Genomic DNA, 16,308 nt, shown 5'->3' on the forward strand with positions numbered 1-16,308 from the left:
AACCCTTGTTAAAGCGGAGTTCCACTCAAAAATGGAACTTCAGCTTTTCCGGTCCCCCCCCCCCCTCCCTCCGGTGTCACATTTGGTACCTTTCAAGGGGGAGGAGGGAGCAGATACCTGTCTAATACAGATATTTTGCTCCCACTTCTGGGCATAAATACCCAAGCCACCCACAGTTATCTACGCCACTTCCCGCCCCCCCCCCCCCCGCTGTCTTCTGGGAGACACATGGGTCCCAGAAAACTGCAGGGACCAGTGGGATAGCGCAGCACGAGTTGCGCATGCACAGTAGGGAACCAGGAAGTGAAGACACAAGGCTTCACTTCCTCACTTCCTGATTTCCTTACAGAGGATGGCGGCGGCAACAACCGACAGCCGAGGGACAGATCGGCTTCGGGTGCCGACATCGCGGGTGCTCTGGACAGGTAAGTGTCCTTATTTTAAAAGTCAGCAGCTGCAGTATTTGTAGCTGCTGACTTTAAAAAAATAAAAAACTAGGCGGAACTCCGCTTTTAAGACGTTACTTGTAAACCAAGGTTTCACTGTACATCATACATATGGATTATGTAGCACAGATTATTAAAAAAAAATAATTTTAGGGTAGACAGAAGAGCTTCCTTACAAAAGGGGGTTGCTGTTGATTACTTGTAGACTATGGTCCATGCCTTCCACTTGCGATAGAACACTTGAAAGGATTGGTTTATACCAGCTATATATTTTGCCCGGGTTCATTGGGCATGGACTCTATGAATAACTTCAGAAAGATTCGGAGCTGTGGATTGTTAGTTATACTTTAGGCTGGGTTCACACCGCTGCTGGGGGAGAACCGGATGTGATTCGCACAGCAAATCACATCCGATCTCCGTAGCGCTGCGAGTTCAGCCATACAGATAGTATGGCTGAACTCGCAGCGGTCCCGCAGCAAACTCGCACGGGACCCTTTTTTGGGTCCGCAACGGAATCGGATCACATGGGGGTTCACACCATGCGATCCGATTCCTGTGCGAGTCGGCAGATCGCACTGCGATATGCGGACGGATCTGGGGGTGTCATTAACATAACATTGACACCCCCAGCCGTCCGCATAGGGCAGTGTGAACTGCCGGCGGGAGTAATGCGATGCGGGAAAACGCCGCGGATTCGCGGCGTTCCCGCATCGCAGCAATGTGAACCTAGCCTTAAGGTCGGAAGTTTGATTATATGCATTTTTTGTTATGAATTTGTTGGTTTAAGTTTGGCCCCATTTACTTATCAGAAGGCCAAAGGGAATTATTGGACTTCACCAATATTGACAATGTGCCCCCCCCCCCCCACCACCACCACTACTACCACCACTACTACCACCACTACCACCACCACCACCACCACTACTACCACCACTACCACCACCACTACCACCACCGGAGTCATACTAGGTAAAGAAAGAGGCATGGTGGACTCTAAGGTTCTTTATAATTAGTAGGGAGCTCCTAAATTTAAAATGTATGAGCAGCCTTGGAAATTTGAGAGCTGCACCAATGGTTTTAGAGTCCAAGTGGGTTTATTCCATCATAGAGATTCAAGATAACAAACCAACTTAAAAAAAGTGTCAGCTAAAGATTCAGTTTAGGGACAGGCAGTACAAGGCCTTATGCCCCGTACACACGGTCGGACGCTCCGACCACAAAATCCGTTGGATTTTTTCCGACTGATTTTGTCCGAAACTGGTGTTGCATACACACGGTCGGACAAAGTTGACGGAAAATCTGATTGTTCGGAACGTGATGATGCTCGTTCGTTATGACGGGACTACGTTCAGGCTAGTAGCCAATAGCTTTGGCCTGAATTTGATCTGAGAATGAGTGGCACTTTGTCCGATCGGAATTTTCTACAAACGATGGGAAAAAGTCAGATCGGATTTTTTCGTGTGAAAATTTGAAATCCTGCTCTCAATTTTTTTCCGTCTGAATTTCCGACAGAAAAAGTCCGATAGAGCCCGCACACAATATAATCCGATCAGACCTTTTCCGTCGGAATTTCTGACCGTGTGTACAAGGCATTAGTCTCTCTAACAACCCTCAAGATTTTGACCAGAAAGCTTTAGTACTTCAAAAGAGCCAAATAATTGGTAGCACTGATGTAAAAAGAATGTCAACAAAAGATTTGGGTAGATAGATTGGTGTCACCAAAAAAGATCTTCACACGGGAATAAGTTACCTGTCATTTTTACACAGTTGTGCAAAAACTTTCTCAGTTCCTCCTTTTCTGTAGAAGTTATCATCTTTGTAACTCTGAATAAGAGTAAAACAACACCATGTATATCAATGTACAATGGATAAGAGTAAAACAACACCATGTATATCAATGTACAAAGGATAAGACAATTTAAGGCCCTTTCTCAGCTGTGTACATGCAAAAATGTGTTTATTTAATTTGAGTAAAAGTAAGTTATTTAAGAAAAAAAGCTGGCCTGTTTTGTGTGTGTGTATGTGTGCTGCACATTGTAAAGGTTATAGAGCATAGAAACATGTGTTATAGGCACAGAACATGTGTGACATGCACCAACCTGAAGGCATTTCAGAAGAAGACCCTGATGATGTCCGTTCGAACAAATACAAGCTGTTTGGAGAAGGAGAACAGAATGCTGGTAGAGGTAATATAAAGCCTGCGCGGGGGTGGGATCTCTCTGTTGGGACCACAGCCTGGATCTGCAAGCAGTGACTCGGACCGTAGATTGTGCTGTGGCCGGGTTGTGGCCTGTGCTATGGAGAGAGAGTCACCATGAGTGGGTGCAGGTGCATCCGCTGCTAGTAACATCTGGTTGTTTCGGGTGCAGCCTGGAGGCCACCTTCATCGCACCCACTCCAGATCCAGCTGGACAGAAGCACGGTGCAACGCCAGACCTTGCAGGGGCCTGCTGCACTGTCTTCACACTGCCTTTCAAAACAGAAGGTCACTGGTATTGGTGAGGGGGCATTTGTTCATTCTCTTTATCTAAAGGACACTGCATGCAGACACTATTGACTTAATCATCTCACCAAGCCTGTAAAGGGACCCTTGCTACACTTTATTCCACACTGAGAGAATCTAGCGTACATCTTACTTGCCAGGACACAATATGCCCATCTTAAAGAGCTAGCTGAAGACGCAAGCCTTATACTTCACTGTAAGGGTGCAATAAGGACAGCTAAGATAGAACATGAAAGACACATAGCGGAGGAGAAAAAAAAAAAATCCTAAGAAATTCTTTAAAGCGGAGGTCCACCCTAAAGTGAAGCTTCCGCTCATTGGAACCCTCCCCCCCTCCGGTGCCACAATTGGCACCTTTCAGGGGGGAGGGGGGGTGCAGGTACCTGTACAGTACAGGTATCTGCACCCACTTCCGACGTAGATTCTGCAGAAGGTACGCCCCTTTCCGCAGAATCTACGCCCCTTTCCGAAGGTCCCCCGCTGCCTGCTGGGAAACACACGGATCCCAGAGACAGCGGGGACCATCCTTATTGCGCAGCACGACTCGCGCATGCGCAGTAGGGAACGGGGAAATGAAGCCGAAAGGCTCCACTTCCTGATTCCCATACCCAAGATGGCGGCGGCAGCACCCGAGAGACGATCGAGAGATCGGCTTCGGGTGCCGACATTGCGGGCGCGCTGGGCGGGTAAGTGTCATTATTTTAAAAGTCAGCAGCTGCAGTATTTGTAGCTGCTGGCTTTTAAAAAAAAAAACGGCGGAACTCCCGGCGGACTCCCGCTTTAAGAATATAAACAGTAAAAAAGGAGGACAGACCATATTGGCCCCATAAAGAATGAGGAAGGACATCTGGTTACAAAGGATGGGGAGATGGTGAAGGTATTGAATTTATTCTTCTCCTCAGTCTTCATGAGGGAATCAGGGGCTTCTGTAACCAAAACTGCAGTGTTTATTCTCGTGGCACATCACAGGAAGCCCCTCCATGGTTAACAAAGGACATAAAATGAGACTTGGGAAACTCAACATTAATAAATCACCAGGACCAGATGGCTTGCACCCAAGGGTATTTAGGAAACTCAGTCAAATAATTGCCAGACCATTGTTCCTAATTTTTACTGACATAAAATTTTTCAGGACAAGCTTTCGGGGTATGGTATCGTACCAGCTGATTGGAGAAAAGCCAATGTAGCACCAATATGTAGCTCTGTCGCCCTTTGAATGACAATTGTGCGGTCATGCTACACTGTACCTAAACTAAATTTTTATCATTTTGCTCCCACAAATATAGATTTCTTTTGGTGGAATTTGATCACCTCTGGGATTTTTATTTTCTGCTAAACAAATAAAAAAAAGACTGAAAATTTTGAAAAAAAAGGTTTTTTTTTCAGTTACAAAACTTTGTAAATAAGTATGTTTCCTCCTTCACTGATGGGCACTGATGGGGCTGCACTGGCGGGCACTGATAAGGTGGCACTGATGGACACCGATGAGGTGGCACCAATGAGGTGGCACTGATGAGGTGGCATTGAAGGGCACTGATGATGGGCACTAATATACAGCACTAATGGGCACTGATAGATGGCACTGATATGCGGCATAGATGGAACTGGTAGGCAGCATGGATGGGCACTGATAGGTGGTATGGATGGGCATGGATGCACACTGATAAGTGGCACCGATGTACTGTAATGTATGGTACCGATGGATGCCAATCAGTGCCAAACAATAATGCCTGCCAATCAGTGATGCCCATTGTGGGCACTGATTGGCATCCATTGTGGGCACTGATTGGCATCCATTGTGGACACTGACTGGTATCCCTGGGGGTCTAGGGTGGCATACCTGTTGGTGACATCCCTGGTGGTCCTATTTGCGTCCCTGGTGGTCCTGGGGGGGGGGGGGCTGCACTGATAATCGGTCAGCAATGACCCCCCATCAGAGAAGCATTCGATCTCCACTACTCACATCTGACAGAGACTCTTTACCTAGATCGGAGTTGCGGTGTGATGATTGTCGCAATGCGTTCCCCCCGGGGACGCTAAGCGGCTTAATATCTTGAAAATGTCATATGACTTCCGGTTAGGTTATTGAAACCACTTTGTCGTCGTCGTTTTGCTATATGGCAGGCGGCAAGTGGTTAAAAAGGGCCCAAAATACATCCCTGGGAATTAGACCAGTTAGCCTAACATCAATAGTATGTAAACTCTTGGAGGGGATGATGAGGGACTATATACAAGATTTTAGTAATGAAAACGGTATTATTAGCAGTAATCAGCATGAATTCATTATTATTATTATTAATAACGATTTATATAGCGCCAACAGTTTACGCAGCGCTTTACAATGTAAAGGGGGGACAACACAATTAGAGTACAATACAAAAGGTACAGGAGTGCCCGGCTCGTAGAGCTTACATTCAAAAGGTAATAGCTGCAGAGAATGATTTGATGGGGGTGGCTCGGGGACAGTTAGGTGGGTGTGGCATAGGCTTCCCTGAATAAATGAGTTTTCAGGGATCTCCTAAAGGTGGACAGGGTAGGGGCTGAGTGGACAGACTGGGGCAGGGAGTTCCAGAGGATGGGAGAGGCAATGATTTATGAAGAATCATTCTTGCCAATCCAATCTATTAACCTTCTATGAGGAGGTGCGTTGCCATCTAGATAAAGGAAGGCCCGTAGACGTGGTGTATCTAGATAAAGGAAGGCCTGTAGACGTGGTGTATGTAGATAAAGGAAGGCCCGTAGACGTGGTGTATCTGGATAAAGGAAGGCCCGTAGACGTGGTGTATCTAGATAAAGGAAGGTCCATAGACGTGGTGTATCTAGATAAAGGAAGGCCCGTAGATGTGGTGTATCTATATAAAGGAAGGCCCGTAGACGTGGTGTATCTAGCTAAAGGAAGGCCAGTAGACGTGGTGTATCTAGATAAAGGAAGGCCCGTAGACATGGTGTATCTGGATAAAGGAAGGCAAGTAGACGTGGTGTATCTAGATAAAGGAAGGCCAGTAGACGTGGTGCATCTAGATAAAGGAAGGCCAGTAGACGTGGTGCATCTAGATAAAGGAAGGCCCGTAGACGTGGTGTATCTGGATAAAGGAAGGCCCGTAAACGTGGTGTATCTGGATAAAGGAAGGCCCGTAGACGTGGTGTATCTAGATAAAGGAAGGCCCATAGATGTGGTGCATCTAGATAAAGGAAGGCCCGTAGACGTGGTGTATCTGGATAAAGGAAGGCCCGTAGACGTGGTGCATCTAGATAAAGGAAGGCCCATAGACGTGGTGTATCTGGATAAAGGAAGGCCCGTAGACGTGGTGTATCTGGATAAAGGAAGGCCCGTAGACGTGGTGCATCTAGATAAAGGAAGGCCCATAGACATGGTGCATCTAGATAAAGGAAGGCCAGTAGACGTGGTGTATCTAGATAAAGGAAGGCCCGTAGACGTGGTGTATCTGGATAAAGGAAGGCCCGTAGATGTGGTGTATCTAGATAAAGGAAGGCCCATAGACGTGGTGCATCTAGATAAAGGAAGGCCAGTAGACGTGGTGTATCTAGATAAAGGAAGGCCCGTAGACGTGGTGTATCTGGATAAAGGAAGGCCCGTAGACGTGGTGTATCTGGATAAAGAAAGGCCCGTAGACGTGGTGTATCTAGATAAAGGAAGGCCCGTAGACGTGGTGTATCTGGATAAAGGAAGGCCCGTAGACGTGGTGTATCTAGATTTTGCAAAAGCATTTGACACAGTTCCCCATAAACGTTTACTGTACAAAATATGTTCCGTTGGCATGGACCATAGGGTGAGTACATGGATTGAAAACTGGCTACAAGGGCGAGTTCAGAGGGTGGTGATAAATGGGGAGTACTCTGAATGGTCGGAGGTGGGTAGTGGGGTCCCCCAGAGTTCTGTGCATGGACCAATCCTATTTAATTTGTTCATAAACGACCTGGAGGATGGGGATGGGGTAAACAGTTCAATCTCTGTATTTGCAGACAATACTAAGCTAAGCAGGGCAATAACTTTTGCGCAGGATGTGGAAACCTTGCAAGAAGATCTGAACAAATTAATGGGATGGGCAACTACATGGCAAATGAGGTTGAATGTAGAAAAATGTAAAATAATGCATTTGGGTGGCAAAAATCTGAATGCAATCTATAGACTGGGGGGAGAACCTCTGGGGGGATCTAGGATGGAAAAGGACCTGGGGGCCCTAGTAGATGATAGGCTCAGCAATGCCAAGCTGCTGCCAACAAAGCAAACAGAATATTGGCATTAAAAAGGGGATCAACTCCAGAGACAAAATGATAATTCTCCTGCTCTACAAGACTCTGGTCTGGCAGCACCTGGAGTATACTGTCCAGTTCCACACCTGTGGGACATCACTTCTCACAACTGGACCACACTATAGAAGACCTCAATGTTTTAGTTCTTAAAGCGAATTAATAATAATGGCCTGAATTTAGATATTGGTTTCCTTAACCATAACCACCATTATACTAACGTTTTACGGCCCCCTCTGTGACTAGCACCCCCTCCATTCTATAGCTCTCCCTCTGTCTTATCTCACTAACTCTGCTGCTATCTTTATTACCATTGATTTGTATGTGTTTGTTTTTCTCTCCTTCTTTTTCCTCTCTCCTTCCCCTCAGAGATTGTGTGTTTTTTTTTTTTTTTTTTTAACATTCTGCTTAAAAATTTGCGAATCAGTACTGCTTGGACCTTGAAGAAGGGGGCATGCCCCGAAAGCTCGTCCTGAAAAATTGTATGTTAGTGCAAATAAAAAAAAAGTATCACGGACAGCAAGAAGAGTGGAAATGTTTAATTTTCTCTTTTTCCTTTTCCTGGAGGCCATCTGAATCAGCACTATCCCCTAACAAAGGCTTTAGGCGTACACCAGAGATTGAATATACTGCTAGAGGATTCAGAATGAAAGGAGAAGAACTCCAATTGTGTCCCCAACTCCTTTACATATTCTGGGTGTGCCAATACAGTGGTGTGAAAAAGTGTTTGCCCCCTTCCTCATTTCCTGTTCCTTTGCATGTTTGTCACACTTAAGTGTTTCGGAACATCAAACCAATTTAAACAATAGTCAAGGACAACACAAGTAAACACAAAATGCAATTTGTAAATGAAGGTGTTTATTATTAAAGGTGAAAAAAAATTCAAACCATCATGGCCCTGTTTGAAAAAGTGATTGCCCCCCTTGTTAAAACATACTATAACTGTGGTTGTCCACACCTGAGTTCAATTTCTCTAGCCACACCCAGGCCTGATTATTGCCACACCTGTTCACAATCAAGGCATCACTTAAATAGGAGCTGCTTGACACAGTAAGGTCCACCAGAAGATCCTTAAAAGCTACACATCATGCCGAGACCCAAAGAAATTCAGGAACAATTGAGAAAGAAAGTAATTGAGATCTATCAGTCTGCAAAGGGTTATAAAGCCATTTCCAAAGCTTTGGGAATCCAGCGAACCACAGTGAGAGCCATTATCCACAAATGGCGAAGACATGGAACAGTGGTGAACCTTCCCAGGAGTGGCCGGCCGCCCAAAATTACCCCAAGAGCGCAGCGACGACTCATCCAAGAGGTCACAAAAGACCCCACAACAACGTCCAAGGAACTGCAGGCCTCACTTGCCTCAGTTAAGGTCAGCGTTCATGCCTCCACCATCAGGAAAAGACTGGGCAAAAATGGCCTGCATGGCAGAGTTCCAAGGAGAAAACCACTGCTGAGCAAAAAGAACATCAAAGCTCGTCTCAATTTCTCCACAACACATCTTGATGAACCCCAAGACTTTTGGGACAACATTCTGTGGACCGATGAGACAAAAGTGGAACTCTTTGGAAGGTGTGTGTCCAAGTATATCTGGCGTAGAAGGAACACTTCATTTCATAAAAAGAACATTATACCAACAGTAAAATATGGTGGTGGTAGTGTGATGGTCTGGGGCTGTTTTGCTGCTTCAGGACCTGGAAGACTTGCCGTGATAAAAGGAACTATGAATTCTGCTGTCTACCAAGAGATCCTGAAGGAGAATGTCCGACCATCTGTTCGTGTACTCAAGCTGAAACGAACTTGGGTTCTGCAGCAGGACAATGATCCTAAACACACCAGCAAGTCCACCACCGAATGGCTGAAGAAAAACAAAATGAAGACTTTGGAGTGGCCTAGCCAAAGTCCTGACCTGAATCCTATTGAGATGTTGTGGTATGACCTTAAAAAGGCCGTTCATGCTCGAAAACCCTCTAATGTAACTGAATTAGGACAATTCTGCAAAGATGAGTGGGCCAAAATTCCTCCAGGACGCTGTAAAAGCCTCATTGCACGTTATCGCAAACGCTTGGTTGCAGTTGTTGCTGCTAAGGGTGGCCCAACCAGTTATTAGGTTTAGGGGGCAATCACTTTTTCACACAGGGCCATGATGGTTTGGATTTTTTTTCACCTTTAATAATAAACACCTTCATTTACAAATTGCATTTTGTGTTTACTTGTGTTGTCCTTGACTATTGTTTAAATTGGTTTGATGTTCCGAAACACTCAAGTGTGACAAACATGCAAAGGAACAGGAAATGAGGAAGGGGGCAAACACTTTTTCACACCACTGTATATGTGTTATTTCTCCATAATGGTGTATGTTTACCTGTGCACCCCTCTGAAATTTCCAGTGAAAAAGGGGGCATGGTCGGACCACGTAATGTTGTAAATATTTGCCCCTGTTACCTTTTGGAGAAGGGTTCTGTCCATAATAAAGCAGTCAATTCTTGAATATGTGTTATGGGGATGACAGAAAAAAAGTATAGTCTCTTTCTGTGGTATGTTGATAGCGCCACGGGTCATGTAGATCTTCCTGCAGCAGGAATTGTCTAAGTCCCAGTTTCCCCGCTGAGTTCCTGGTGATAGTTTCTACATCGGGGTCCATGGGAATGTTGAAATTACCGCAAATTAAAATATCGCCTTTTTGGATTGGACTTTTGGCCAAGATCCTTCTGATGAACCTTATTTGATGTCTGTTGGGGGCATATATATATATTAACAAGGGTATATAGGGCTCCATTACATTCTGCAACCAGGATTGTATATCTACCTTCTTCATCCATCACTGATGTATGTAACTTGAAGGGAAGTGAATCCTGAATTGCTATCATAACTCCTCCTTTTTTTTCTTGAAATTGGCTTGGTAAATATGGAGAAAGTGATTGTGGGTACAGCTAGGAGGACAGGAAGTGAGATTCTTGTACACATAAAATATCGCAGAGTTGATTTTCTGCTTCCTTCCATAGTGCCCGTCTCTTGTAAGGGCTGTTAAGACCTTTCGTGTTCAAAGATAGTAACTTAAGTACCATTGAAGATAAGTGTATTGCAGACGAACAAAACAAGAACAAGGAATTGACAACTTGCATTGCTGTAGTCCATACTCTTGGATGAGAGAGAGTTTGTTGGGTAGAGGTGTTTCCTGTACACATAGCCAATGGGGAATAAAATGTCCAAGATCTTAGTAAGCAATAAGACGGCAGGTTATAAGCAGCAGAACCATATGCCGATGATGTTCAGAACTGTGTTCATTCTAACCTGAGCTTTCAAGAGAGCGTCGCCGGGTCCGAGATGTCTTCTTCATCTGGTGGGTGGAGACCCCAAGATTTCATTAACTCCAGACCTTCTTCTAGGGTGGATACCAGCCAGGTTTTGTTCTTTACAATGGACAGCTTCGTCAGGAATTTCCATTTGTAGAGAATATTGTTATTCCTCAAGATCTTGGTGATGGTGAGGAGATTCTTGTGGGCTTGTATGGTTGCCTGTGAGAGATCTATATATAGCGAGATTCCAGGTTCTGGTAAGGAGTTGCGTTTGCAATCATTTTTTGCAGATAGGGACAGAGTTCCCCTGGTGGGACCGATTCCAGAATGCCTCTAAATTTCACATTGTACCAGCGGGAACCGTCTTCGATGTCCGCCATTTTGATTTTCATGTTGCAGATTTCTTCATCCACTCTATACCCAATGGCTTCTATTTCCCTGTTTGTTTGCCTCATAAAATAATAAATAAATAGACATGTCATGTTGCAGTGCTCCACGTAGGGTAATTAGCATGTCTTTCAAAGCAGAGTCTAAAATAGACTGGCCCACTGTGGAAAAAGCATCCAGCTTCTCACTGAAGCCATTATTGTCAGCCTAAATTACATTAACCAGGGAGGCATCACTTACCGTGTCTCCCTCCGCTATCAGCTTCCTCCTCTGCTTCACATGGCTGTTAAATGGGGATTGGGGAAAGCAGGGTCCATTGTCAGCAGCTGAAGGGTCATGCTGACATGAGGTATTCCGTGCCACTGCAGCTGTCCCCGTTCTTCTCTGTGAGGGAGCCATTGCGCCGGCGCCACCTTGGGAGAAGCAAGTGCCCGCTAGGCTGTAAAAATCCGTAAATCTATGGGGTCCCTCACGCTCCTTCCTCTTCACCTCATGCCTCCCCTGCCTCTCTGGCTCTGCATCATGTGTCGGGTAACGTTTTCAGGGTCCCGCTGTCAGATCCTGTTGAGCAGGAGCTTGGTCACAGTGCAACCATCTCCTCAGGCTGCCGGCCACGCCCCTCCCCTTCTTCTTCCCTTTTTTGTTATTTTTTAATATAAATTTGCTATGCTTGATTATTGAAATGCTATTTATGTATTTATTATCACTAGAGCCATTGCTGAATACTGGTGATCACATAATCCCCTGATGAAGCTGTTGACTGGTGAAACATGTAGGGATCTGCTATGTACAAGTAACCATCCTACGCATGTGGATACTTTGGCCAGTATTACTGTTTTGTACATTTACCCTGCCTATTATTTTTTATGCACCCTTGATTGTTCTATTTTGAATATTGATGTAATATAAATTATATTTTTTAAGTAAAATAGTTTCCCTAAATGTACTTAGGCACCGTTATAATCCCAAACTCAAATCCCTTTACATTCACCTGTGGTAAATTAAGTTGATTGGACATGATTTGGAAAGGCACACACCTGTCTATAGAAGGTTCCACAGGTAACAGTGCATGTCAGAGCACAAACCAAGTAATGAAGTCCAAGTAATTGTCTGTAGACCTCCGAGACAGAATTGTATCGAGGAACAGATCTGGGAAAGGGTACAGAAAAAATATTGCAGCATTGAAGGTTGCAATGAGCACAGTGACCTCCATCATCCGTAAATGGAAGAAGTTTGGAACCACCAGGACTCTTCCTAGAGCGGGCCACCTGGCCAAATTGAGCGGTTGGGGGAGAAGGGTCTTAGTTAGAGAGGTGACCAAGAACCTGATGGTCACTCTGACAGAGCTCCAGCGTTTCTCTGTGGAGAGAGAAAAACCTTCCAGAAGAACAACCATCTCTGTAGATTGGCCAGACAAAAGCCATTCCTCTGTAAAAGGCACATGACAGCCTGCCTGGAGTTTGCCAAAAGGTACCTGAAGGAATCTCTGACCATGAGAATCAAAATCTGCAGCACAACAATGCACCAGCACCCTATATATTGTACACCTATACCAGTCCTTAAAAGGACCTTTGTGGACCTAGTAGTAATAGCTAGTGATTAAACTGACTGTCCCTGCTCCACACAGCGTCCTGTCCCTCCCTGCACTGACAAAAGACCAGCACAACAGTGCAATGAACCCTATATACTGTACTAGGACTTTTGTGGACCTAATATCTAGCGATTTGTGTCACTACAGTCTCTCCCTGCTCCACACAGCAACCTCTCCCTAAACTGACATAAGACAGAATGTAAAATGGCCGCCAGATCAGGTCTATTTATAAGATAGGGGGAATGTCCAATTGTCCATGTGCTGAAATGTCTCAATTGGCTGTCCTGTACCCGATGATGGATGTGTCATCATGGGTCAAAGTTCTTTCACACTGTAAACACATATGTCCGCCGGGCGAACAGCGGCAATAGTCCGCCGATCGGGGCGAATCGTGAACATGCAAAATTCGCTGCGAATCGACCTCCTGTTGAACCGCGAGGCCATCCCTAGTGAGAACCTTCTACCACCAGATAGAATATAAGGAGGGTTACTGGAACAATTGGACACTATTTAGCATATACCAAATGGGACAAGCAGGCAATGGTGTCACAACACCTGAGTGTGGAAACTCCACTGGAATCTTCATACTTTGTGATATTAACAAAACAACGTCAACCACCGAAGCCAATGAAATGGTATGCAGACTTGTAGGGCCTTTGAAAGTCTGGAGACTTCTCATCCATACTCCATTAGGACATGAATCCAAGGAGAAAGGATAAAAGACTTGAGAGTGCAAGATTCAAATGCATTCATGTGCCTTTTTAGTGTTGGATTCTCCCTGACCCCTGCCCCTTATCCTAAAATTTCACTGAACAGAAAATACATTTTACAGAAAGTTTACCACTTATCCCTAATCACAATGAGTAAAAAAAAAATATATACTGACCCACAAACCATTAGAAATTCTCTTAAACCCTACCAACCCATGCTTTCCTTCAGTTCTGAATGTATCACAATCAAATACATCATCTAATCAGCATTTCATCTAATTCTGGGCAAACATAGTGCTCCAAGGATGCATCATCCAACACAAGAAGTGCTTACCTGTACACAAAGATGGGAACAAGAAAGTCTGTGAAATTCGGATCCATTTCTGATTCTTCTATGGCCGCCATCATAGTGCTGTATTCTGTTTTCCAATCAACTTCCTGTCCAATGGGGATGAGGTTTCCTGCAATTCATAAGACACAGAGAATGGGCTACAGCAAACATTTGGAGTCCAAAAGTATTTATTCAATTTAAATAGTTCAAACAAAATGTGCATGTGCAGCCAATGCGTTTCAGAGGCTCACAAGTTCCTCCTTCTTCAGGGTTTAGGATAAATAAATTGTGGATTTGGTGAGTTAGGAGGAATTCGAAGCTGTGTGGGCAGTATGTAGTCACACTCATCAACAGCTGGTTGTTAAAGCCGTAGGTGAAACTTTTTTGGTGACAACTATCTAAGAGGAGCATTCCTTCACTTTGAAAAATGACCTCAACTAAGTGTTCAGATTTTCTCATCGTTAAGGTTCAAAATTAATTTGTTCCCACTGACTATAATGCCCCATGCACACGAGCAGATTTTCGGTCGGAAAAAACTTGGATGGTTTTTCCGACGGGATTCCGCTCAAGCTTGGCTTGCACACACACACGGGTCACACAAAAGTTCTCTGAACTTTCGACCGTCAAGAACGCCTGTGACGTAGAACGCTACGACGAGCCGAGAAAATGAAGTTCAATGCTTCCGAGAATGCGTCAAATTGTTTCTGAGCATGCATAGGGATTTTGCACATCGGAATTGCTACAGACGATCGGAATTTCAGATCGGAACTTTTTTCCCCAACCGAAAAATTGAGAACCTGCTCTCAGTCTTTTGCTGGCTGGAATTCGGCCAGCAAAAGTCTGATGGAGCGTACACACGGTCGCAATTTCCGACCAAAAGCTCTCATCAGTCTTTTGATGGCGGAATTTCCGGTCATGTGTACGGGGCATTAGAAAAACAAACAAATGTTGTACATGTTCATGTTTTATTCATAGGATTAAATAAAGGATATAGGGATGTCAGAGTTCTTCTTTACAGAGATCTAGACATAATTTGGTTTATGCAGGAATTTCAATATTTGATATTATGATTACACATTTTTACTTACAAAAAAAATGTGTATTTGTCCTATTATTTTAAGGTGATACTAAAGGCTTATTTTTATTTTATTTTATTATTTAAATTTATTTTATATTTAATACATTTTATTATTTATTTAACCACTTACAGACCGGACCATTTTGCTGGTCAAAGACCAGACCACTTTTTTGCGATTCGGCACTGCGCCGCTTTAACTGACAATTGCGCGATCGTGCGACGTGGCTCCCAAACAAAATTGACGTCCTTTTTTCCCACAAATAGAGCTTTATTTTGGTGGTATTTGATCACCTCTGCGGTTTTTATTTTTTGCGCTATAAACAAAAATAGAGCGACAATTTTGAAAAAAACACATTATTTTTTACTTTTTGTTATAATAAATATCCCCCAAAAATATATAAAAAAAAAACATTTTTTTCACTCAGTTTAGGCCGATACGTATTCTTCTACATATTTTTGGTAAAAAAATTTGCAATAAGCGATTATTGATTGGTTTGCGCAAAAGTTATAGCATTTACAAAATAGGGGATAGTTTTATGGCATTTTTATTAATAATTTTTTTTTTATTAGTAATGGCGGCGATCAGCGATTTTTATTGTGACTGCGACATTATGGCGGACACATCGGACATTGTTGACACATTTTTGGGACCATTGTCATTTATACAGCAATCAGTGCTATACAAATGCAGTGATTCCTGTGTAAATGACACTGGCAGTGAAGGGGTTAACCAGTGGGTGGCAGTGTAGGGGTTAAGTGTTCCTAGGGGTGTGTTACTAACTGTGGGGGGGCTGGGCTTTCATTTAGTGAACACTGATCTCTGCTCCAATCACATGGAGCAGAGATCAGCATCACTAGTTGCTAGGCAGAATGGGGAAATGCTGTTTACAAAGGCATTTCTCCATTCAGCCACCCCGTGAGGCGATCAAGTCCGAGGGACCCGCGACCGGACTCACGGGGGTCCCGACCAGCACGCGAGCGCGCCGTCACTGGTGCGCTCATGATAGCAGGGCGGCATTGAAGATTGGACGTACAGGTACGCCAATATGCCTGCCCGTGCCATTCGGCCGACGTACTGGTCGGGAACTGGTTAAATTATACATGTTTTACTTACCTGCTCTGTGCAAGGGTTTTGCACATAGCAGACTCGATCCTCCGACACTCTGGGCTCCTCCTCCCAGTCGAGTGTAGCTTGCTCTGAGGGCACTCGACTACCCTCACTCCTTAGCCCCACTCTGTGTGTCCATAATACCTACAGAATAGGGATTGGCCCTCCCTCCACCCCCTCCTCACTAGCTGTGATTGACAGCAGCAAGAGGAATGGCTCCCACTGCTGCCTCTGTGCCAATGAAGACGCAGATTGCCGGGACAGCAGAGCTGCTCGTGCACAAAGCTGGATCGGGAACAGGCTCTGGTAAGTATTAGGGGGGTCTGTGGGGGAAGTTGTATACTGAAGGTTTTAATGGCTTTATAATTATTGCTCTCATTCCATCATTTACAGTGATACCTCTCATGTCACTGTTTACATATATATGCTTTCATGTGTATGTGCAGGGGGCACAGGGATGCTTTTCCTTTTTTTATATTATTTTTATTTATTTTATTAAAGTTTATATTTTTTACTTTTTTCATTTAACTTTATTGCTATCACAAGAGGGTTTGGATAAGGGCCTGGTATTTTATTTTTGTAT

At 44.3% G+C, this 16,308-nt stretch overlaps 1 protein-coding gene across 1 annotated transcript in view; it reads right to left on the bottom strand.

Moving 5' to 3' along the window:
• Positions 1-16,308, bottom strand: part of LOC144000411 (uncharacterized) — a 28,999-nt gene that overhangs the window by 7,039 nt on the left and 5,652 nt on the right. The window contains exons 2-3 of the mRNA XM_077494223.1: positions 13,543-13,669; positions 2,197-2,270 (exon numbers count right to left, since the gene is read on the bottom strand). Coding sequence (XP_077350349.1) covers positions 2,197-2,270; positions 13,543-13,669 — 201 coding nt within the window. The remainder of the gene's footprint in view (positions 1-2,196; positions 2,271-13,542; positions 13,670-16,308) is intronic.

This window comes from Lithobates pipiens, unplaced genomic scaffold, assembly GCF_037356315.1.
Source record: "Lithobates pipiens isolate NorthernLeopardFrog02 unplaced genomic scaffold, aLitPip1_a1.2 Scaffold_22, whole genome shotgun sequence".
NCBI lineage: Eukaryota > Metazoa > Chordata > Amphibia > Anura > Ranidae > Lithobates > Lithobates pipiens.